The sequence below is a fragment of the Acartia tonsa genome, chromosome 14 (genome assembly GCF_053477335.1).
Source record: "Acartia tonsa isolate MP-2025a chromosome 14, ASM5347733v1, whole genome shotgun sequence".
Classification (NCBI taxonomy): Eukaryota; Metazoa; Arthropoda; class Copepoda; order Calanoida; family Acartiidae; genus Acartia; species Acartia tonsa.
Window position 1 is genome coordinate 41,345,704 of NC_137273.1, and position 23,105 is coordinate 41,368,808.

Below are 23,105 nucleotides of genomic sequence, written 5' to 3' on the forward strand. Positions count from 1 at the left end.
AACTGGCGCTTTTAGCAGGCTAAATCTGCTTGCCGTAGGCCAAAGGCCCACATATTGCGTTCAAAATGATGGAAATTCGACCTAAAAAGGCCGTCTCACGGGTCAGTTGGCTTCTCAGTTGGCGGCTGATTGTCCCCTTACTTGCCAAAGGGTCCAATCAGAGGTAGAATAGGCTAATTTCTGTAAGGCTCGATTGAAACACGCTGACACCAAGATGTGGTAAGCCGAACGTTTCAGCTCACAGGGTTGCGAGTTCGAGTTCAACGAGCCTTAGCCTTGAATTATTCTACCAAAACAAACTAGCAGGATTTAGTCATACAGAAATTATATATTTAACTGAATAATATTTACAATGAATGTTTACTATATATATACAACAGATTATAACAATGGTTAGGTTTGAAGGGGGTGTGGGACGCAAGGGCTTAGCTCCCGGCGGTAGACAGGCTGTGGGGGCAGCTGTGGTAAAAGGGGAGGCAGCGCCTCCCGGTTGTATAATCGCGTGAGGGGCGCGTGATAGCTGTGTGTTTGAGTCCCTCCCCACATTTAGGCAGGCCAGTTTGACCGCTGGATAGCGGGGTCAACATCGGTCATGAGATAAATGGTGATATAATAAGATTAGTGCAGAGGGTTTGTTATGATAAGTCACAGCGTAGCAATTCTGTAATCTGCCTGTCCGTCTGGTTGTCGTATTACCACAATAGTACGTATTATCCAAACATTTTAATAATAAAACTTTTAATATTTACCTACTTTTAATACTTATTTTTAATATTTAGTTGATTGGTGATGTAGCTGGTTTCGCTGGACCCATTCTACTTAATCTTGTTGTCAATTTTGTTGAAGAAAATCAGGAATTTATGCTTTATAGAAAAATAGCCTAAAACTATCCAAAGGCTTACATCTAAAAGATAAATGGCCTAAAACCATTCCAGTATCTATCTGAATCTTTACTTTATGTAGGGACTTATTCAGTTAAGTAGTTATCGAAATCTACGTAATGCCGAAAATCCTTACTACTTTACAAGTAGTACATTGGCTAAGCTACTCTAGGGGCTCTTGAGGGAAGGGGAATAAGTCGACCCTACAATTACCATTTATTATTATTTTATTCTGATGGGGGAGCGGGGTTATTTTTTCTGTAGCACTTAGTTACAAATCTTTATGGACCTATAAGAAACTTCTCTTATAAAGGAGAACCATATTGTTTCAGCGTTCAGTAATATCCTAAAAAATCAGCCTTTATCTTGAATAGTAACAGAGGAATTAACATCGTAAATTTTATCAAATGTCCAGTCCTTACTGTTTTTTTTGTAACTTTCTTATGCATTTCAAAAAAGTTTTAAATACACGATTAAATAAGTTATAATTTCAAACTCACTTAGTAAGAAAATATGATATAAATGAAAACTCGGTATTGTATGAAAATTCAAAGAAATTTTTTAATCAGCAGTTGCGTAACTGTTGAGTTTTAATCATTTTCTCTTTAAATATTTTGTACATTATTAATTTTAAATGGTAGGATAGAAATAGTTAAGAAATTAGATTGGATCTCGGACAAAGTAGCCTCCGGACATAGTAGCCTCGGGACATTTACTTGAGAAAAGTAGCCTCCTAAGGAAAGTGTTAATATAGGTCATGGCCGCAGCGCTCGGCCCCCTGGCCTGCCTAGCCGCTGGCGCTCGGCCCCCTAGCCTATAACCTAACCTAACCTGAACATTGTAAAACCAATATTTAAAATTGTAAAAATCTACCAACCAATTTTTGTAAAATCCACGAAATTCTAAACCACCTATATATTTTTCTTAGGAGGCTACTTTTCTAAGGTAAATGTCCTGAGGCTACTTTGTCCAAGAGGCTACTTTGTCTGAGGCTACTTTATCCGATGCTACTTTGTCCAAGTTCCTTTAGATTAGAATAAATCAGCGCCTGCGTCCCTAGATCTCGAACACCAATTAAGTTCTCCTATTTCTTCTTAAAAGTGAAGCTTCTGATAGGATATGTCCTTTGTTTAGGAATGTTACTAATGTCCCATCGATTTTAAAATTGGCATGATGATTTATTTAACATTTAGATTTTAGCTTTAGTAAACACAATAGGTATTTTATACAGTTTAATCATCTAATTCACCAATCGCTATATTATTAACTAGTGGCTGCTCCCCTAGCATCTAGGAGCCCTAAATTCGAAAGGATATAGAAGGGCAGAAAAATACCTTAAAACCATACAAAGTTATAAAAATATAAAAAAATAGCCTAAAACCATCTCATGGCCTAAACGAAACTTCCCTCTAAAGGAGAACCATATCGGTTTAGTGGTTAGCGAGATCCTTCGCTACAGACAAAAAAAGCTTAGTACTTTATATAATAGGATTGTATGTTGCATAAGATTTTCATGTACTTTAATTCAGTGAAACTCACAGCTGGCCAAAATAAAGATACCCCATTTATCCTTTCCCCTCGCTTTATATTGGGTGAACGAACTGACCAATAAATGAGTTGTTACTTTATTTTTGTAAATGCTTTATTGTCTGTCTTTGCTGACTTATAAGTAAAGCTTCTTTTTATGGATGTTGTAATCATTGTTGAGTGCAAAAGTTACATTTATTTCATACTAACTATTTATTTATTTTGTACGACATTTTAATTTAAAAACTAATTAGGTTTATAAAATCTACAGGATTTAAAATAGAATTCAATGGCAGATTCCCTTATGTTGCATCTGGACAACAAACGAATGTTTTGATGTAAACGTATTTTTTATGCTTATTAGGGTTAGATAGGGGTAAAACTTTCTTACGGTAAGGTAAGGTAAGATAGGTTAAAACAAGGATGACGACATTCATAAAAGCGAAGCACTGAAACGGTAAGACAAACAGACATAAACACGTGTATAGTGTCAGAACTGAATAATCAGAATAAAAATGTATAAGAGTCGAAGCAAAATTGTAAATAAATTTGTTGAAAAACTGCTTGACACAGAATAATGTTTATGGACTGGACATACTTAATTTTTAGGACTTGATTATAGAGTTGCTTCGCTTATAATATTGTACTTTGTTGTCTCTGGAATTAGTATACCAAAAATCAGATCAATCGTATTATTAGATCACATAAAAATTTGTTGTTAAAAAAGTAAAAAATCAACATGTTTAAAATGAACGTATGGACATTCTGGTAATGATTATGGAGTTGCTACGCTTTCTAAATCGTTCCTAACTACTACAGGAATCACCATGCAAAGTTTTAAATCAATAGGACAATTCTAACATACCTAAATTAACGAAAAAAGCTATCCGTTACGGATGGACGGACGGACCGACCCTAATTATAGAAAATCTTCGCTTTTAAAAAACCACAGTAATAGTAGCCTGTATGGTAAGAATAAACCTTAAATGGGGGGAGAAGGGGGTTCTGGAGTTCCAGAATAAGGAATGAGCGAACCCAATTCATTGGTTAAATTGCCAATTAAAAAATAACTAGAATTTTGTTATTGAAATCTTAATTAAATTTTTTCAGTTGGAAGTGATGCTTCTCTTTAACTATTGTCAGTACGTCATTTGGGTAATGAAATTACTTGTCTTCCATATAAGATAGACGTCTGAAATTTTAAGGTAATTTTTTTCTGACTGAGAAGTATCTACTTTGCAATTTTTTTTCTTCAGTCCATTATACCAGGAAGGCACTAAGACTAAGCAATTTTTTAGGTGCTTTATAAGATACTAGCGGCTGTGCTCCTAGCATCTAGGAGCTCTATATTCGAAGGAGTATGGAAAGTAGGAAAACAGCCTAAACCAAACTTAGATTTAAGAATCAAATAGCCTTAAGCCATCCGAGGACCTATAAGATTCCATTAAATTAAGAAAAAAATCTTCAGGATGATTTAGTTAGTGATTCTTCTGACAGTTTAGATTATACTCTGTAACTTACTATGTAAATCTATCTCCTTAGCTTTTTTAAAATTATGAAAGTAAGTATTTATATGCTTTGCTTTGGATGTTGTCATTCTTTTATCAAATAGTACGAGTTTTTACGCACTTTAATAAGTTGTGCTTTCACCTCCACATAAGATATTTTGGCGCAATTTAAAGTTTTGGAATTACATTAGTCCCTCCCCCCCCCCCTTGAAACCTCTCATCGTCCCCCCCCCCACCAAAAAGTTTGGACGTCCTTGATCCAAACCATTTATTTTGTCTAACAAATGGGTGTTAGATCAGAGAGGGAGGAACAATAGGCTGCTTTTTACACTGGTCCCCAAAATTTTATGATAAAGTTTTCTTATTTATTGGCTCATTTGAGGACTTTTATTGAATTTTGATTGGTTGGCTCATTAAGTTAAATGTCCAAACTTTTCAACCAGTATTTGTAATTTATAAAAGGGGTAATTTTGTGTTTCAACACTGGAGATGTACACCAATATATCGGTTATTGTCTTATCCCTTTAAATCCCTGGTTAAATTTGAATTGCATCATATCGCTTAATACCTAACCCTTTAATATTTTCTCAATTAAAAAATATTTTAATATTTTATTTTATTGTTTTAATTACTGAAAAGCTCTGATGCAATTATCACAAAAAGTTTTGATGCATTGTTTTAAAGAGTATTATTACATAAACGTTTGTTATATTATTATGGTTTTTACACTAAGTTTATACAATTTTTAGTAGCGAAGCTACTCTATAATTCACGTTGTCTGTCAGATTGTAACGCTATAGTAGAATAATGATTTTCTCGACTAATATTGGAAATAGACAGCTGAAATTTTCAGTGGAGATTCCTATGACATGCGCATTTACTTTAGAATTGTTTTGTCCGGCTGGCTTTAGTTTTTCAAGTTTCCGTTTTTTTCATAGTGTTTTTGCTTATTTTCTCTCTTTCTTTTCTTTGTTATGACAACGAACATCTGATAGTCCGTTTGTCTATTCCAATACATTTTGTGATTCACTTATTATGGATGTTGTCATCCTTGTTTAAATAATAATATAAAATTGAAAATTATTTGGTTTATTACGTAAATTTATTTTGAAGGACTTTATTGTCTTTTAATTTAGAGTTTTTACAATTTAGTAAATTTTAAAAGAATTTAAAATTAAGATTGGGTAGGTACTAAAGATGATAAACTGGTTTTTATAAATCTATTACACAAAGTAGCTTGATGTCTGTCTGTCAGTCTAAAGCTTAAGATCTCGGTAAACGCTGAACTGATTGATCTCTACTCTTCAGTGCATATACCAACTGGTCCTGGGGTGGTTTTAAGCTATTTTTCTTAGATTTTGGGAGATGGGTGACTCCGCAAGTAAAATAATAAAGCATAAATGTTGAAAGGAGGATGTAAAAAACGGCTACTTGTACGCCTTTCTGCTGGCGTTGGCGGCGTTTGTAGCGGCTATGGCCAACTGCCATTTCAATCTTTTCATGAACGAGCTTGGAATAAAGGTAGGTATTCAATTTTCATTATGGCTTGTATCCTTTAATATCCGTGACCGTTGGATTAGAACTGGTTCTAGGCCACACTGAAAAAATCTGATATACAGGGCGACCACTGCATACTATATATACTATTTATACTATATAGGATGAATTTGGATACTATATCATACTATATGACTAAAATTTACTATATATACTATATATTATTACCTTTACTTGACCAAAATTTACTATATATACTATATAATATTACATTTATATGACAAAAACGAATATTGTCAGTTTTGTGACAACGCCCCTTAAGGAGCGTTTTGTCTTATTTTCACAGTAGGTTTTCTCCTATTTCTAGCCCCTGCGGGGGGCTCAAAAGATACTGTGATACGACAAATGCGTAAAGCTCTACAGTAAGAAAGAGATGAAGAAAATCCTTTAAAACATATTTTTTTTGTGATTATGATTTAAATATCAGTTATTTTTCATATTATTAACTTAACCCTTAACGGTTGGAGTGGTGGGGGGGGGGGCGCGGCGTTGAACGCCCCCCCCCTCCGGATTTTCTATCTCATTTTCTGTGTGTGATAGATAAAGAGCCCAAACTGCGTGATTTTTTAAGTATGGATATGACACATAACTGATAGTTGGAATTTTTTTAATATCTTCATCCTGGCGGGCACAGGATGCCAGCAAACCTGGCAGGGTAATCCAGGTAAAGAGCAAAAATATTTTTTTGACTTAAACAAAGCATTTTATCTTACCAAAATACTAAAATATCCTCTAGTAGTACATCCTAATATTAAATACAGGTGTTCAAGTAAATTTCAGGTTTCAGGTATGATCTTGCAGGTCCTGATCCTCCAGGTCTCCAGAATCTTTGAATTGATCCTGTGGCCGCAATTGTTGACTTAGAGACTTCAAATTTTAAACTTAAGCTTTTCTAAGGACCTAAAAACAAAGGTTGTTAAATAAAAGGGTGAAGGAAGCGAAAATTGACTTTGACTTACTTAAGGTCGGAAATTTAATATCAAACAGGGGACTTGCACAAAACATTTTAGCCCTCTAGATCTAATAGGAACTGAGATAATAGGGGGGGAGTTGAACGCCCCCCCCCCCCCCGACCGATTAAGGTGCGGCAAGGGACCCGACTGTTAAGGGTTAAGGGTGAGGGGGAAGTTTTCCCACTTTCACTTACTTTGTGATTATTAGGCTAGGTATTAATGTGAGACTATAGGTTATCTGGGATAAAAGTTTACATTTGGGTAGTACTTCACTTATATTTAATAATTTTTTGGATAAGTTTCCAGGTTCTGCAGGCTAAAAGGTGATTTCTGGACAGGTAAAAAAATTGTAAAATTTAGAGATCAACTTATTAAACAAAATATGCATCTTTCAGGATGTTATTAACATATCTAAAGATAAAAATTAAAATTGGCCTGCAGGCCACCAGGTCCACTCTGGACATGTAAAAATTCAAATTTTTTGTTTAAAGAGTTAGAGGTCAACCTATAAAACAGAATAACTATGCATCTTTTTGGATGTTATTAACATATCTGAAAAAAATTGAAAATTAGCCCCCGGGGTCAAGCCCTGCAGGCCTCCAGGTCCACTCTGGACAGGTAAAAAAAAAATCAAATTTCTTATTTTAAGAGTTAGAGGTCAACTTATAAAACAGAATGTGTATTTTTTGATCTTATTAAGATACCTGAAGAAAATATATAAATCGGTCTCCTAGTTCAGGTCCTGCAGGCCTTTAGGTCCACTCTGAACAGGTAAACAATCAAATTTTTTACATGAAGAGTTAGAAATCTATTTATATAACAGAATATGCATTTATTTGGATAATATTACCATATCGGGATCCAAGTTCAGGCCTCCAGGTTTTCTCTGGACAGAGTCTACATGGACCTGGACCTGGAGGTCAATTGTATTTTTTCTTCAGATATGTAAATAACATCTAAAAAGATGCTTATGGTGTTTTATAAACTAACCTCTAACTCTATAAATAAGAAATTCTGATTTTTACCTGTCCCTGCAGCATCAAAAACTGGAGGTCGATTGTCTTTTTTTTTAAACATACAAATAGCATCTATAAAGATGCCTATGTTGTTTAATAAACTAACCTCTAATTCCTTCAATTTAAATTTTTTATTTATTCGTGTCCAGAGTCCACCTGGAGGCTTGCAGCACCTAAACCTGAAGGCCAATTTTATTTTTTTCCTTCAAATATATGTATAAAGAACATCCAAATATAAGTTCATTTTGTTTAACAAATATACCATTAACTCTTCAATTAAGGGAAGTTTGAATTTTACCTGTCCAGAGTCTGCAGGACCAGAACTTAGAGGTCGATTTAAATTTTTTTCTTCAGTTATGTTAATAACATCCAAAAAGTTGACCTCAAACTCTTCAAATAAAAAATTTGAATTTTTTACCTGTCCAGAGTGGACCTGGAGCCCTGCATGCCCAGAATTTGGAGGCCGATTTTCATTTTTTCTTCAGATATGTTAATAGCATTCAAAAAGATGCATATTCTGTTTTATTAGTTGGCTTCTTACTCTTCAAATAAAAAAAATATCTATAACCTGTCCAGAGTGGACCTGGAGGCCTGCAAGATCAGAACTTGGAGGCCTATTTTAATTTTTTCTTCATTTATGTTAATAACATCCAAAAAGGTGCATATTTTGTTTTTTAAGTTGATCTCTAACCCTTCTAACAGAATTTTTTTTTACTTGTCCAGAAACCACCTTCCATATAGCCTGCAGCACCTGAACCTGAGACCTATCAAAAAAATGATTAAATATATGTGAATTCTAACCAAAAGTAAACTTTTATCCTAAATAACCTATAGTCTCACATTAAAACCCAGCCTAATAATCACAGAGTAAGCCCATTATATGTGTAATTGCTTTGATAACAGCTATGCTTTGAGTTATTATTGATGATGTATATACTATGTATTACTAAATAATTCTAAGTCCGATACTATATCATACTATATTAGTTAAAAAAAATATACTATATATACTATATGGATTAAAAAAATATACTATAAAAATACTATATTTTTTTGGTTTTGGAGTGGTCGCCCTGGTCATATATCATATTGTATTATAGACATTTTTTCACGAATGAAATGAAATAAAAATCATAATATTAATGCCAGCAGTGTTGACAAACCTGGAATTTTGCATTTTACTATCCGCGGAAAACTGTTTATTATACCATGAGTAGTATTTATATTCTATTTTTTAGCTGTTGATTTAATTTCAGGTTCAGTTTATATTATTAAATAAATCAGACAGTAGTTTTTATTTACAGCTCAATATCTTAAGAATGTATTGATTACAGTAACAATGTCCAAATTTTCTACGCTGAAAATGTATAATTTTTTCTGCTTATTTTCCGTAAAGGTATGTATCATAAGACTTTAAAACTATGTAGCAGTGTTCCGGAGCCGGGAGCAGCAACATTTTTGGTGAAGCCGGATCCGGAGCCGTATTTTTCGTTAAAAACGGCTACGGCTCCGGATATTAAAGTAATATTATAATTTGGCAACGGTCTATTTCCATATAATAAACTGAAAAACTATTGTTACTTAACAAATAGACACACATCCTTCTACTTTTATATAGCTTTAATCAAATAAAAGCAAAATATTTTATATTATTTATTTTATTTTATCAAATTCAATAATGAAAAAAAATTGATATATTAATTTTAAGGTAGGAGCCGGAGCTTGAGCCGGAGCCGCATCAAAATTATACGGCTCCAGCACCCTGCTATGTAGCTTCGTTCAAAATAGAAAACGACTATTAACAAGATTTTTTATGAAAAAACGAACGTAACCGGAAAATCGTAAAACAAACGCTGTTATAAAGTCAAACTGACAATAAATGCAATAAAATGCTAATATAACATTACTACTGTATATCTAAGTATAACCATACTGTATAATCATATAATATTTAGGTGAGAGGCTCTGTTAGTTCAACTGTGTATAAGAAACTAATAACTGTATCAAAATGTAACCTCTCTGTGTATAATTCGGGACAAATCATAAACTTTATGTCAACAGGAAAGGTGTCTTTTTAATAAGATATATTAATAAAACTTTTTCATACTAATATTGTAATTTATATTATGAAATGAAATGATGTGAGATAGAAATTGCTAATATACAGTGTGTTTTTTTTATGAGAACTTTTTTGAAAGCAATTTTACCCCACTTATAGTTATCAGAATTTAATGATTAATGGCTTATTTTCTTTGTTTCTTAAGATAATTAATAGAACATTAAAAAAATATTTCAGTTTTAATTAAAAAGTACAGTAAAATGTAAAATTCAAAACTTAGGTGTCAACATCTAAAAATGGTTTTAGCGCATTTTTCTTATGTTCAAATCTTCTACCCTTTGCAAGAAAAAAATTTGATTTTCAGTAGTCGACTTTGGGGGGCCAGTACTCCCTCCCTGATTGAGATATGAACTGCAAACTTTTATACATTCTAGTACATGTCCCCAATAATATCTGTATACATTTTTAGCTCTAGATCTCAACTTTGAAGCGTTTTGCAGCCATTCTTGCAAAAGGTAGAAGATTTGAACATAAGAAAAATGCGCTTAAACCATTTTTAGATGTTGACACCTAAGTTTTGAATTTTGCATTTTACTGTACTTTTTTAACAAAAACTGTAATATTTTTTTAATGTTCTATTAATTGCCTTAAAAAACAAAGAAAATAAGCCATTAATCACTAAATTCTGATAACTATAAGTGGGGTAAAATTGCTTTCAAAAAAGTTCTCATAAAAAAACACACTGTATATTAACCTAAATTGCTGCAAAATATGTAGCACAAAATTCGACATAAAGAAAAGAAATACAGAGCAGAGATTGTTATTAAAAGTTTTTAAGTCCCAGGAGCTGTTACTACCTAAAAATTTCAGCTGTCTATCTTAAATAGCGGCCGAGAAAACTACATTTTCCCCATGGGATGGACAGACGGACACACAAAGTGAAGTATAAAGTATCTTCGGTACTAAAAATACTCGAAGTGCGGACCAAAGTGCAGCAAAAAAAAACATTTTACAATAATGAATCAGACGTAGATAGAATAGTTAACAGACGAACAGACAGTCAAAGTAAAATATAGAGTACCTACTAAAATTACGAGAATTGCAAAAAAAAAAAAACAATTTACAGTAATGAATTAGACATGGATAGAATAGTTTACAGACGAATTGACAGACAGACAAATCGAATTATAGAGAACTAAAAATAAAAAAGACATCTTACAATAATTATCAGACGTGGATAGAATAGTTAACTGTAGTCCAAGTCTGCATGCTGCCTGGAGCTTACCATTTCAGGAATAAATCAAAATATATCCTTAAACAAATATGTTATTTTTTTATTGCGAAAAAAAAGTTGGAGTTTAAATGGTGAAAAAATTACCCCTTCTTTAGCTGAAAAGTTTGGACACTACTAGTTTGAAACGGACCAATCAAAATTAAATTAAATAACGTGATTATGAAACTTTAAGTACTAATATAATTTACAGTCCAATGTCCCCTCCATCCTTAAAAATACCCTTTTCGTAAAGCTACAGCAATATTTTTTGAGTCCTTTATAGTCATATTTTGGGTATAGTCCTTTCCACGACATCCCTCCATAAGGAGCGATTCTTCGTATTTTTCACAGTAGCTTTTCTCCTATTTCTAGCCCCTGCGGGGGGCTCTAACCCTGCGGGGCCAATTACCTAACCCTGTGGGGCAATCACCTAACACAATATAACCTAACCTAACCTAAAATAACCTATAAAAAGCCATTTTAAAAATACGAAGAATCGCTCCTTATGGAGGGATGTCGTGGAAAGGACTATACCCCATATTTTGAATGTATGTTCCCTCATTAGTTTGGTGTTACTTTGTACCTGTTGCATCAACAAGTTGGGATCTCATACCTAGCAGGTTGGTGTTTTCAAATTTAAAATAAGGAGGTATTTTTTATGCTTAACCTATTATACAATATAAACTAATCTAACCTAAAGTGATAGCAACCGAACGAAAAACTAACCTTCCCCACAGGGGCGTCCAAGCTTTTTTTTATTGGGGGTGGTAAAAATTTTTTAAGGGGTGGGTAATTCGTTTTTGGTGGGGTAAAATGGCGCGCGAAGCGCGCCGCAAATTTTTTTTACCCCCCCCAAAATTTTTACCCCGGGGGTAAAATTTGCTTGGGGGGGGGGGGGGTAATTACCACCCCTGAAATCTGTTGGCAGGAGTAAATTTAGTTTACCCCCCCCAAACTTTACACCCGGGGTAAAATTTTTGAGGGGGGGTTATTTAAATTTTATTAAATATATAGTATTATATATTTAACCCCAAAATCGTTTGGGGGGGGTAATCGCCCTATTACCCCCCCCCCCCCCTTGGACGCCTATGCTTCCCCCCTTAATTTAGATTTTATAAATTAATGGGGTTATCTATTAGTGCTCCCAAGGAAAATATGTGTTTAATGAATAACTTAAATTATAGGTAAAATAGCAAGGTTTTTTTGTCTAAAGATTTAGAACTCATTGAACCGATTGAGTTCTTCATTTTTGGGGAGTTTGACCAGGATGGTTTTTGGTGGTTTATCCCTTCCCTTTAAATGCAGATGCCGTAGGGGCGTAGCCATTAGTGAAGTTAAACAGAGCTGGATCTTTAAATCATTTTAGTGGTGAGCCAAATCGGGGTGACCCAACTTTCCACCAATGAGAGCACAGCATTTTATGAAATGCCGCGCTGTGATTGGCTGAAATTCGGCTCACCCCGATCTGGCTCACCACTTAAAGGATTTAAATATCCAGCTAAGCTTATTTTTTAAGGATTGGTGTTCACAATTCTGGTGATTCCTGTAAACAAGTTTATAGCCAACAAGATTGGATCCATGAGCACCAGAATGATGGCGGCTAAGGACAGCAGGGTCAACACTATGTCGGAGATATTGGCAGGTCAGTTCATACCTCCAAGTTTTACTGGGTAAACTATGTCGAAGCTTTTGTCATGTCATACCAAGAATTACTGAAATTTACACTATTCATATAAATCATGGAACAAAATTATCCTTTCTTTAGCATTAAATTATTGGTTGATAGGTTTAGGCACTTATATAGGAACCAACTAATAAAGATACTAAGGACATCAGGGTCAGCACTATGTCGGAGATATTGGCAGGTCAGTTCATACCCAGAGAGATAAAGGGGACAATGGGCTGTTTATTACACTAGTCCCCAAAGTCCTATAATAACGTTTTCTTACTCATTGACTTAAAATTTTGGGGACTAAAGTGAATTTTGATTGGTTGGTTAAATAAGTTGAGTGTTCTAACGTTTCAACTACTAATTTTAATCTACAGATGGAGTCATTTTGTGTATCCTCATTGGAGATTCACTACAATTAATCGGCCATTGTTTTATCCCTTTAGATCTCCGATTTATACTTCTAAGGGTTAATGATTCTTTTAGTTCATAAAGGGTAGATTAGGAAGGGTGGGGACATTGGATTGTAAATGTTAATGATAAAAAGTTTATAAACACTTCTCTCATTCGTTGGCTTAACAACTTTGTGTACTTTTAATAAATCTTGATGGGTTGGTTAATAACATACTAGAGTCTAAACTTTCCAACCAATAAATTAATATATAGAAGGGGTAATTTTGTTTATCATAATTGGAGCCGTATATTTATTTTTTTGTCTTATCCATTTTGATCTCTTGGGTAAATAACACTTTGAAAAGTCAGTTGATACATGCAGGTTTAACAGGGAAAATACAATGTCGAATTCTTTATTAAGTCAGTTGATACTTTTAAGTTTTACAGGGTTGAAACTAAGTCAAAGATGTATCTTGTTTGTAGTACAGTGCTAGTTTAAACAAACTGATCAAAATTTGATTAAAGTAGATACCTACTGTTTTTAATCTAACAAATGAGAGAACTTGTACAAAACTTTGGGTGCCAATATAATTAATCGTCGTCGTATTTAGGTATCCGTGTGATCAAATATTTCAATTGGCATAAATTCTTCACCAACAAAGTGAATGAACACAGAAATGAGGAGCTTAAATATCTCCAAGGAAGGTAAGAAATACCTTTTAGTAGCGAAGCTACTCTTAATAAATTCACTTTGTCTGTCCGTCAGTCAGTTAGTCCGTAACGCTAATGGGGAAATGTGATTTTCTCACCTGCTATTGGAGATAGAAAGTGAAGAAGAAGTGACATATGCTTATCTTACTCTATACATTGTTCTGTCCGTCCGTCTGTTGGTCATGCTTCAAAGGACATAGACCTTATTTTTTAAGTTTCGTGATTTTGTATTTATCTCCATTTTTATGACAATCGAACATCTGCTCTATAACTCTCTTAAGCTTTGTCCGTTTTTCATATCCATGATTTTTTGTGCTTAACTCCTTACCTATGGATGTTGTCACCTCAACCCTTCACTTTTAATTTTAGTTTTTAAAAAGAAAATTTTTTTTGGAAAGTATTTTTTTCTAGGGGAGATTTTATATTTCTGGGGAGTGAAGGTGCAATCCTACAGAATAGTTATAAACCTTCCCTAGTCCTAAATGAAGCTTCGGTACAGACAGAGAGACTGACACACACCCTTTTACTTTTAAAAACTAGTGGCTACGCCATTTCCATGAATAACTTTTTTGTGCCTTGATGATGTCATCCTTTAATTCTTAAATTTTAGGAAATATTTGGATGCCCTGTGTGTATATTTGTGGGCGACAACTCCTGTTGTTATCTCAGTCCTCACATTTGTGACGTATGTCCTGTTGGGGAATACCTTGACAGCTGCCAAGGTGTTCACATGTGTGGCTCTCTTTGCCATGTTGACAGGTATATTCAAGGGGGGGGGGGGAATTCTGACACATTTGTGTAAACCTGGTATAAATGAAAAAAAAATTTAAGAGTTAAAGGTCAACTTATAAAACAAAATATGCTTCTTTTTGAATGTTATTCACATATTTGAAGAAAAAACATGCATATTTTGTTTCATAAGTTGACTTCTAACTCTTAATTTTTTTTTTCATTTTTACCTGTACAGAGACCACCTGGAGGCCTGGAGCTCCGGAACCTGGAGGCCTATCCAAAAAATCTTAAAACATGGGAAAAATAATCATATAAGAATGATTTATCTTTAATAACCTATCCTCTCAGTCCAAAGATAAAGCCTGTATACCAGGTTTACGCAAATGTGTCAGAACTCCCCCCCCCCCCCATTATTTTTGGAGCTTTCACAAATAGTTCCTTGTTGAACACTGATAACCCCCCTTATTTTGAATTAGGGTAGTTTATGGTTTGCTTATTTATTACTTTAAGTTAGGTTATGTTATTATGGGTTACTTTGTTATGTAACCGCAGGTTCAAGCCCTGTCGGGTTACCCCACACCTCTTACATTTAAATTATCTAAAGATAAGAGGGGAAAGGAATCAGTGATCAACAGGCATTTCCTGTTTAAGAAGAAAATCTACATTTTGAGTGGTCGTGTCTTTCTAAGAATCCCTTTATATTTTTTTTTGGGGGGGGGGGATGGTGGGGTGGGGGGGGTGATTTGGTAAAAGCCTATTTATTAATGTCAGTAAAATTGCCGGTTGGGTATTCCACCATTTGCCCGATACTTACTGGAATATTTTTGGACGAAAATAAAAACTCATATTTTAAAACTATCATTGTTTACCAACGAAATGTTTTGAAATCTAAAGAAAAACAAGTATCATCCATTCAAAACAAAAATGTTGCTATTTATCTACTAAACGTGAGATTTATTTATCTTCATTATGTTTGCTAAAAGATTTTTAAAATGAAAGCATTTTTATATTTAGACCTTTTATTTTGAGCGTATTTAAAGAACTTTTTTCAGTATCCAATTCCAGCGGATAATAATCGGTTTTGAAACCATATTGGAAAAGCATTTTTTTTAATTAGAGAATCATGAAAATTATTCAACGTCCTAACTTTTATCACAGATCAGTCGATAAGTGAATAAAAACTGGACTATCTTTAAAAACTATTTTATTTTGAATATTATGTATGGTAAAAACTTAAGCTAAATTTACAGATTTAAGTAAATGAAAAACCTCAGATTTTGCATAAAAATACCCCTTATAAAACTTTCTCTTTCAGGACAAAGTATAAAATAACTCAGGGAGATGGGGAACATTGGGCTGTTTATTACACTAGTCCTTATTCGATGGCATAACAACTTTTGGGACATGTATTGAATTTTGATTGATAAGTTCATTAATAAGTGTCCAAACTGTTCAATCACTGTTACAATCCACATAAGGTGTAATTTCATCATTTGGGAAAAATTTATCGGCCATTGTCTTATCCCTTTGAATCCCTGAAATAAACATGTCTCCCACGCAGTTATCCATACTCAAACAACACAATTTTTCCTAAAAAAAAACAGTTTTTGGACAAACATGTAAATATTTTCTAGTGCAAAGTAAAAATACACAATTATAAAGGAAAGGATAGGTAAATGGCAGATAATTTGTGCATAAAAAAGGTTATGCTGCAGACATTTCACGATTTTTCATGGCATTTTAAAGAAAATTTTCAATGCTTTCTCCTCTTTTAATTATTTTGTGGGACCTAAAACAGCTGTCTCCAACAAGTTTATCTGTCCGTCCGACAAAAGAGGACTATCCACGAACAAGAGCAAGTGATTCTAAGCATCTTCCAGCATTGACCCATAGTATTATTTTAGTAAATAAACTAGGTTTATCTATAATACAAAGTAGAACGATGTCTGTCTGTCTGTCCGTCTGTCTGTCTGTCCGTCTGCCTGTCCGTCTGAAGCTTAAGATCTCGGTAACCACTGAACCGAATGGGCTCTACTCTTCAGGGAATATACCTACTGGTCCTGTGGTGGTTTTAAGCTATTTTGTTGGGGGGTGGGACATCCCTAACCCCCCCAAAAAAGAAAAATTTCCCACCTCCAAAATTTTTTTTTCCTTTTTTCAAAGAAAAAACAAGTAAAGGGGATGGGAAAACCCCAACAACACCCTGGGGCGAAGCCCCAATGAAAAAAATGATTCGAGCTATTTTGTAATTGTTAAAAATTGACTTTTCTCTTTAACAAAAAGTTGTCGCACATATAGGTATTAAACAAATATTTCGTAGTAAAAGCTGTCGCACTTATAGGTATTAAATAAAATTACACAGATTATAACACACAAGACAAAAAAAGATGGGTTGGGGTTGAACTTCCCATTACATCTTGGGGCGAAGTGTTTAATATTTGCTTTATCGACAAAAAAGTTAGGTTTCACCATAGTTTTATATGAAAAAACTTTGAAATGTTAAGCATTGTTTGGTGCAATATCATCGAATGTTTTGATGAGTTCAAACTGTTGTTTAAAAGCTTTGACACAAAATAAATTATTGTGATTAAAAATGTATATTTAGAAAAAGGGTTGGTAACTTGTAAACAGTTTAATTAAATTAATGTAATGCTTTTCTGCAGTGTTATTTTATTTTGTCCTTTGAACTCAACAAAGCATTTGATGATATTGCTTTAAAGACTGCTTTACATATCAAAGTTTTTTTCATATAAAACCATGGTGAAACCTAACTTTTTAGTCAATAAAGCAAATATTAAACATAAACCTAGTAGGTATATTTTCAAAAAAATTCTATGGGTCAATGCTGGAAGATGCTTAGAATCACTTGCTCTTGTTCGTGGATAGTCCCCTTTGACAAAAAGAATGGGGGGGGGGAGTGTACTTCAGAATTTTAACTTTACATTCATAGATTTTTCCATCCTTTTGTTAGGTAAACAATTTAGAATAAGGATATAAATAATAACAAAACAATTGGATATGATTGTGTTATAGATTAATTTTGCCACTTCTTTATTGACGTTGTTCTGAGAATCCTTTCAATTAAAAATAAATCAGCAAACAAACATAAAAGATAGATATATAATTTTTGCAGAAACGTTGCTTTTTTGTATATTTTTTGTTCATTTTATACATTAAACTAAGAACGAATAAAGAAACAAAAAAATATTATTTTCCTTTGAATTGTATTTAATAAAAAAATGAAGGATATAAAGTGCTCTTATTGTACTTGATTTTATTTTGATTAAGATGAAAGTATAAACTTATTGTTTGTAGCGAAGCTACTGTATAAACTTAACTTAAAGGGGGGGGGACGAAAGTGACACTTTTTGAAACTAAAACTAAAAGTCAACAAAGGAACTCAACTAAAAAAAAGAGTTACAGGTCTGAGATTTTGCATGGCAGTTGCTTTATAGGGGTACAATATGGAACTGTGAAGAAACGGCGGCGCAACCGCCGAATACCGCCGTTTCCCGCCGAATTTGTTTTTGCCTTTTCTCGGCGGTTTTCGGCGGTTGCACCGCCGTTTCTTCACAGTTCCATATTGTACTCCTATAAAGCAACTGCCATGCAAAATTTCAGACCTGTAACTCTTTTTTTGGTTGAGTTCCTTTGACTTTTAGTTTTGGTTTCAAAAAGTGTCACTTTCGCCTCCCCCCCCCCCCCTTTCTACTGTAAAACATTTAATTACCTAGATCTCTCCAATATTCGATTGATATAGAAATTATTTATCAAAAGATTTTTAGAACAGTTTTTCAGCTATGGATAAAACTAGTTATTCACTTAGAGTTTATTATTAATTCTTTGGGCACAAAACTGGCAAATACAATCTTTGGCAACTTCTATTCAACTGTATAAAGTGGCAACAGATAAAATATTTTTTTTAAAGTGGTTGAAACGTTTAGACACTCAAGTTAATGAACCAACCAATAAAATTTTATTAAAAGTCCCCATACTTGTTAAGTCTACGAATAAGAAAACGTTACTATCAAACTTTGGGGAATAGTGTAAAAACAGCCCAATTGGCAATGTCCTCTCACTTAATGCACCCTTTTATAATTTTAGGACCGCTAAACGCCTTTCCTTGGGTGTTGAACGGACTTGTGGAATCCTATGTCTCCTTCAAAAGATTAAACGGATTTCTTTCCCTACAAGAGTTCAATCCTGATGAATATTTTAGCAGGGAAGCATCATTTTAGTCAATATCAACAGAGTGATTGTGACGGCGCGGATTTTAGTGTAAAAACTGCTTCATAACCAAGATATAAAATAGCTATATATATGATTAAACAAGGAAGAATGCCAACCGATGGACCTCTAGGGGCGCAGAGAAGTGGGGGAGGTCAACCCACCTCCCCCTTATTTTCAATTTAAGTTTTAATAAGTAAAAAAAAAATTTTGTGGGCAGGTAATTTTTGTTCTAGGGTTGATTACTCATGGTTGGGAGTAGATACCTCACCCCAAAATAGTTTTAAACCTTCCTTGGACCTATAAGACACTTCATTGTAAAGGAGAACCATATCGGTTCAGTTGTTAAACACCTACATACTGTTAGATATCCTGTTACTTTCATATAAGAGTAAAATAAAAACGATGCATGTTAAAATTAGAATATACTCGATGGGAGAAGTTGACAGTGAGGAGAACAAGGCCATATTCATTCAGAACTTGTCAGCCGCACATAGCAGAGAATCTCAGGAATAATTCAGAAATAGCCTTTATAGTCAGGGATCCTAAGGGATAAGACAATGTACTATAAATTGATATACATTCCCATTGATATTAATCAAGATTACCCCTTCTGTATTGGTTGAAACGTTTGGACACAACTAGTTTTCAACTAATCAATCAACACTTAGTACAAGTACCTGCTTACTTTTCCATGGGTTTTAATCATATAGTTCTATGTCATGTCAATATAAAATAGCCTAGAACTTGTCCATATTTTACTTAAACATATAAAAATAAAAAGCTATTTTCTCAAAAACCATTTACCAGAAAGTATTCCAGCTTGAGCGTCTTGGCCTATCCGTCCTTGTTGGTGAGTTTGTTGGTATCACTGGAGCTGTTGGCTCTGGCAAGTCCAGCCTTCTAGAGCTTATTGTTGGAGAGATGCAGGATTGTATACATTTTTATTTCATTTTAATTCTGGCTTTGGGTATATATAGAACTTAAAATGTGTGAAAAATGATTCAATCTTTAAGAACCGGGGTTTAAGATGAATATATTTTTAAAATCGATGCCATTACATATTTATGGTATGTCCATCCCTAATCGATAGCCTTGATTTTTGATTGTCATGTTAAAATCGTCCATTCAATGTTTAACTTCTATTGTCCTAACAAAAAGGTATGATATGGAAAATATACCTAATATTAGATAACCGAACGTCAATTTCAAACATTTATTTAGCTTAAGATAAAGCAAACATAACAAAGCTTTATAAGAAAAGAAAAGAATAAAAATGTACAATTTAAAATAGTTGGAGGCTGGAACAATAGCTGTAGATAAACCTTCTGATGGCATTGGTTATGTCACCCAGGAACTCACATTCAACATTTATACATATTAATTTGGTTTTATATTAAGTGGGCTTAAAAAAGATTGTAGGATTTCACTCAATGTCTTAAAAGATAACATAAGGTGGGTCCTTAAAAGAAACCAGTATCTCTGAATCGGCTATGGTAGCCAGATTTCCAAATTGAAGTTGTACAAAAGAAAAGTGTTCAAAAAATATGGAAGGTTTATTAACATAGGATTGTCTTCAATTTTGAAGATTTTTAATTTGATTTTGAAGAATTTTTTACAAAATTTAGTTTGGAGATTGGCGATCCCTCTGTATAAAAATCATGTATTTGACAAAAATATCATTTTGAATTCTAAAAAACTAATTTTAAATGGGGGACCCTGATTATGAAGGAACCATGGCTGTTGGAAGGAAATATTAGAGATAATATTCTGTTTGGTACTGCGTATCAACACTCATGGTATGGTAAAGTAAGTAGTTTTGATTGATATATGATTTGATGTTTCACCAAATTTTCGCCTACTCTAATAAATGGTCCTTCCAGCTAAAAATGTAAATAATATAACAACACCGAAAATCCATCCATTTAATCTCCTACTGTAGGAAAGTACTGACCAATAAATAAGGACTAATGTAGCAACCTAAATTTACGACAAAATTTCCCCTTTCATAATGTCCACGTTCATTATATCCATTGTAGCTTTAATCAATCCATATATTTATCTATCCTTTCATTTAGTAATATATTTTAGTTAATCCTAATATAAAAGTAACAGGATGTCCGTCTGTCTGCCTGTGTGTACCTAAGGAATTCGCTAACCGCTGAACCGATATGATTTTACTTTACAGTGTAGCTTATAGGTCCAGGGAAGGTTTATTACTATTTTGTACATAATTTAGATTGTCCATACTTTTCCACCAATAATTTTAATCTATCCCTAAATCTATCTACATATACAGATGTATATATATTTAGGTTGTAGATGCTTGTGCCCTAGCAGATGATTTTACCAGTCTTTATCTTATCCCTTAATATCCCTGGATGTATATATATAATAAATTATATAATATATTTAGGTTGTAGATGCTTGTGCCTTAGCAGATGATTTTGCCAGTCTTCCACAGGGAGATATGACTAATGTTGGCGATAAAGGTACTTCTTTTTTAAAGAAAGGGAATTTTTGTGCTTTCCCTCAAAGTGCTTGTCGAGCACTAAATTCCCCCTCCTAATATTTAAATTAAGGAAAGGTATATCTGCGGTTTCCTAACCCTACAGGGCTACCAGTACGAAACATAACCTAACCTTACAAAAACAATCAAACGTAAAAGTATTCTTTAGGTAGAGCTGTATAACAAACTAAGATATTATACCTCATTGCTGATATATTTTCTATCTAATTTTCTATCTATCTAGGTAGCAAGCTTTATTTTCTATCTTATTATCTATCTATCTAGCTATCAAGCTATATTTTCTATTTTAATATTTGTCTATCCTGGACTGGTAGCAAGCTTTATTGTTTATCTTAATATCTGTCTAGGTATCAAGCTAAATTATCTATCTTACTGTCTAGCTAGGTAGCAAGCTGATATAACTATCTTACTTACTATCTATCTAGGTAGCAAGCTATCAGGAGAACAGAAAGCCAGGATATCTCTAGCCAGAGCTGTATATCAAAATAAGAAATTATACCTCATAGATGATATATTTTCTATCTTACTATCTATTTCACTATCTAGGTAGCAAGCTATCAGGAGGACAGAAAGCCAGGATATCTCTAGCTAGAGCTGTATATCAAAATAAGAAATTGTACCTCATAGATGATATATTTTCTGCCGTAGATCCTAACGTGGCTCTTCATATTTACAGGTATAATTTTTTTATGCTGTTCTCATTTGTATACTATTGGCTTCACCCCTAGCATATGGGTGTCACAAATGAGAATGTTTGTTAAACGGAAACCCCTACATTATTTGATTCTAAAAAAGACAACACATCTTTGAGAGTTAAGTGATTTTTTTAGTGACCATATCTCTAAGGGAGGGTACTTCTCCCTCTCAGAATAGCTTAAAACTTGTCCATTACTCAACTTTATGTAAATTTAGTCCAGTCGTTTACGAGATCTTAGCGTCGTTAACGTTTGTATAGAACACGATAGGAAAGTCTTGAATTTACCGGCTGCTATTAAAGATACACGGCTAAAACTATCTTGCTATCAATATAAATATTAAAGAACATACATATAGAACATATGTGAAAGGTTTCGTGATTTCATATTTTCTCTATAATTATTTATGATTATGACCACTGAACAAATGCTCATCACTTGGTCCGTATGTCCATTCATGATTTATTGCTTTTCTACTTATGTATCATAGGTATATAAACATGAATCCTTGTTTTAAATCTAAAGCTTAAATCCCAGGGATCTTAAGGGATAAGACAATGGACAAAAAATTGAAATGTGTTCCTAATGGAAATTATCAATATTATTTTTCTGTAGATTAAAATTGTTTATTAAAAAGTTTGGACATTGTAGATTTTAACTTACCATTCACAGTTTATTAAAAGTACCCAAAGTTTTTTAGCCAACGAATGAGATAGCAAGCTTATAAATCTTTGGGTACTAGTGTAATTTAAAATTCAGTGTCCCTTTCCTCCGTGTTTAATCCGCAATGATATGTGAATATATGTAAAATGAATATTGTGTGTTATGACACTTGAAAAGAAGATATTTCGCATCACTGCATTTTCCAATATATAGGCGACAGGGATACGGGGATATGACAATGGATAATAGATTATTATTATGTGTAAAATTATGTCTTTGGAAGGTTGTAAATATCAGTGAAATAAGTGATTAGTTTATGATTGTCAATTTCTTTTTATTCATACTAGCGGTTGTGTCTCTAGACTCTAGGACTAAAAAACGGGGGAAAAAATAGCCTAAACCACTCTAAGATATGTCGTAATGACAGAATTGTAGAGTTGACTCCATGTGTATTATAATGATCTTTGATTTATATACATATATACAAAGCTATGATAAATAAAATAAGCAAGAAGTTTGAATAAAGAAGATCAAGCTTCAGTTGCGTTTTGCAAGTCTTATATAGTTAAACTATAAGACTTACTAGCCAGGTTGTCACCAAGAGTGGGGCCTGGACATTATAACGAGCTCCGAGTTTTAGAAGCTCGTTATATATCTATTTATTGATCATAGCGTTACCCAGTTATTAACTATCTTAATATACCTAACCTA

The 23,105-nt window shown here is 33.5% G+C and overlaps 2 protein-coding genes across 3 annotated transcripts in view; one reads left to right on the top strand and one right to left on the bottom strand.

Moving 5' to 3' along the window:
* The window catches only part of LOC145305885 (protein FAM221B-like), a 519,245-nt gene that overhangs the window by 125,712 nt on the left and 370,428 nt on the right, over positions 1-23,105 (bottom strand). The gene's annotated exons all lie outside the window — the stretch shown is intronic.
* LOC145306152 (ATP-binding cassette sub-family C member 10) overlaps positions 1-23,105 on the top strand; it is a 107,796-nt gene that overhangs the window by 30,628 nt on the left and 54,063 nt on the right. The window contains exons 16-30 of the mRNA XM_080148130.1: positions 780-852; positions 5,325-5,437; positions 9,398-9,500; positions 10,730-10,792; positions 11,338-11,394; positions 12,291-12,416; positions 13,448-13,541; positions 14,158-14,306; positions 18,384-18,499; positions 18,927-19,013; positions 19,314-19,434; positions 19,799-19,858; positions 20,236-20,315; positions 20,923-20,998; positions 21,583-21,712. Coding sequence (XP_080004256.1) covers positions 780-852; positions 5,325-5,437; positions 9,398-9,500; positions 10,730-10,792; positions 11,338-11,394; positions 12,291-12,416; positions 13,448-13,541; positions 14,158-14,306; positions 18,384-18,499; positions 18,927-19,013; positions 19,314-19,434; positions 19,799-19,858; positions 20,236-20,315; positions 20,923-20,998; positions 21,583-21,712 — 1,448 coding nt within the window. The remainder of the gene's footprint in view (positions 1-779; positions 853-5,324; positions 5,438-9,397; positions 9,501-10,729; positions 10,793-11,337; positions 11,395-12,290; positions 12,417-13,447; positions 13,542-14,157; positions 14,307-18,383; positions 18,500-18,926; positions 19,014-19,313; positions 19,435-19,798; positions 19,859-20,235; positions 20,316-20,922; positions 20,999-21,582; positions 21,713-23,105) is intronic.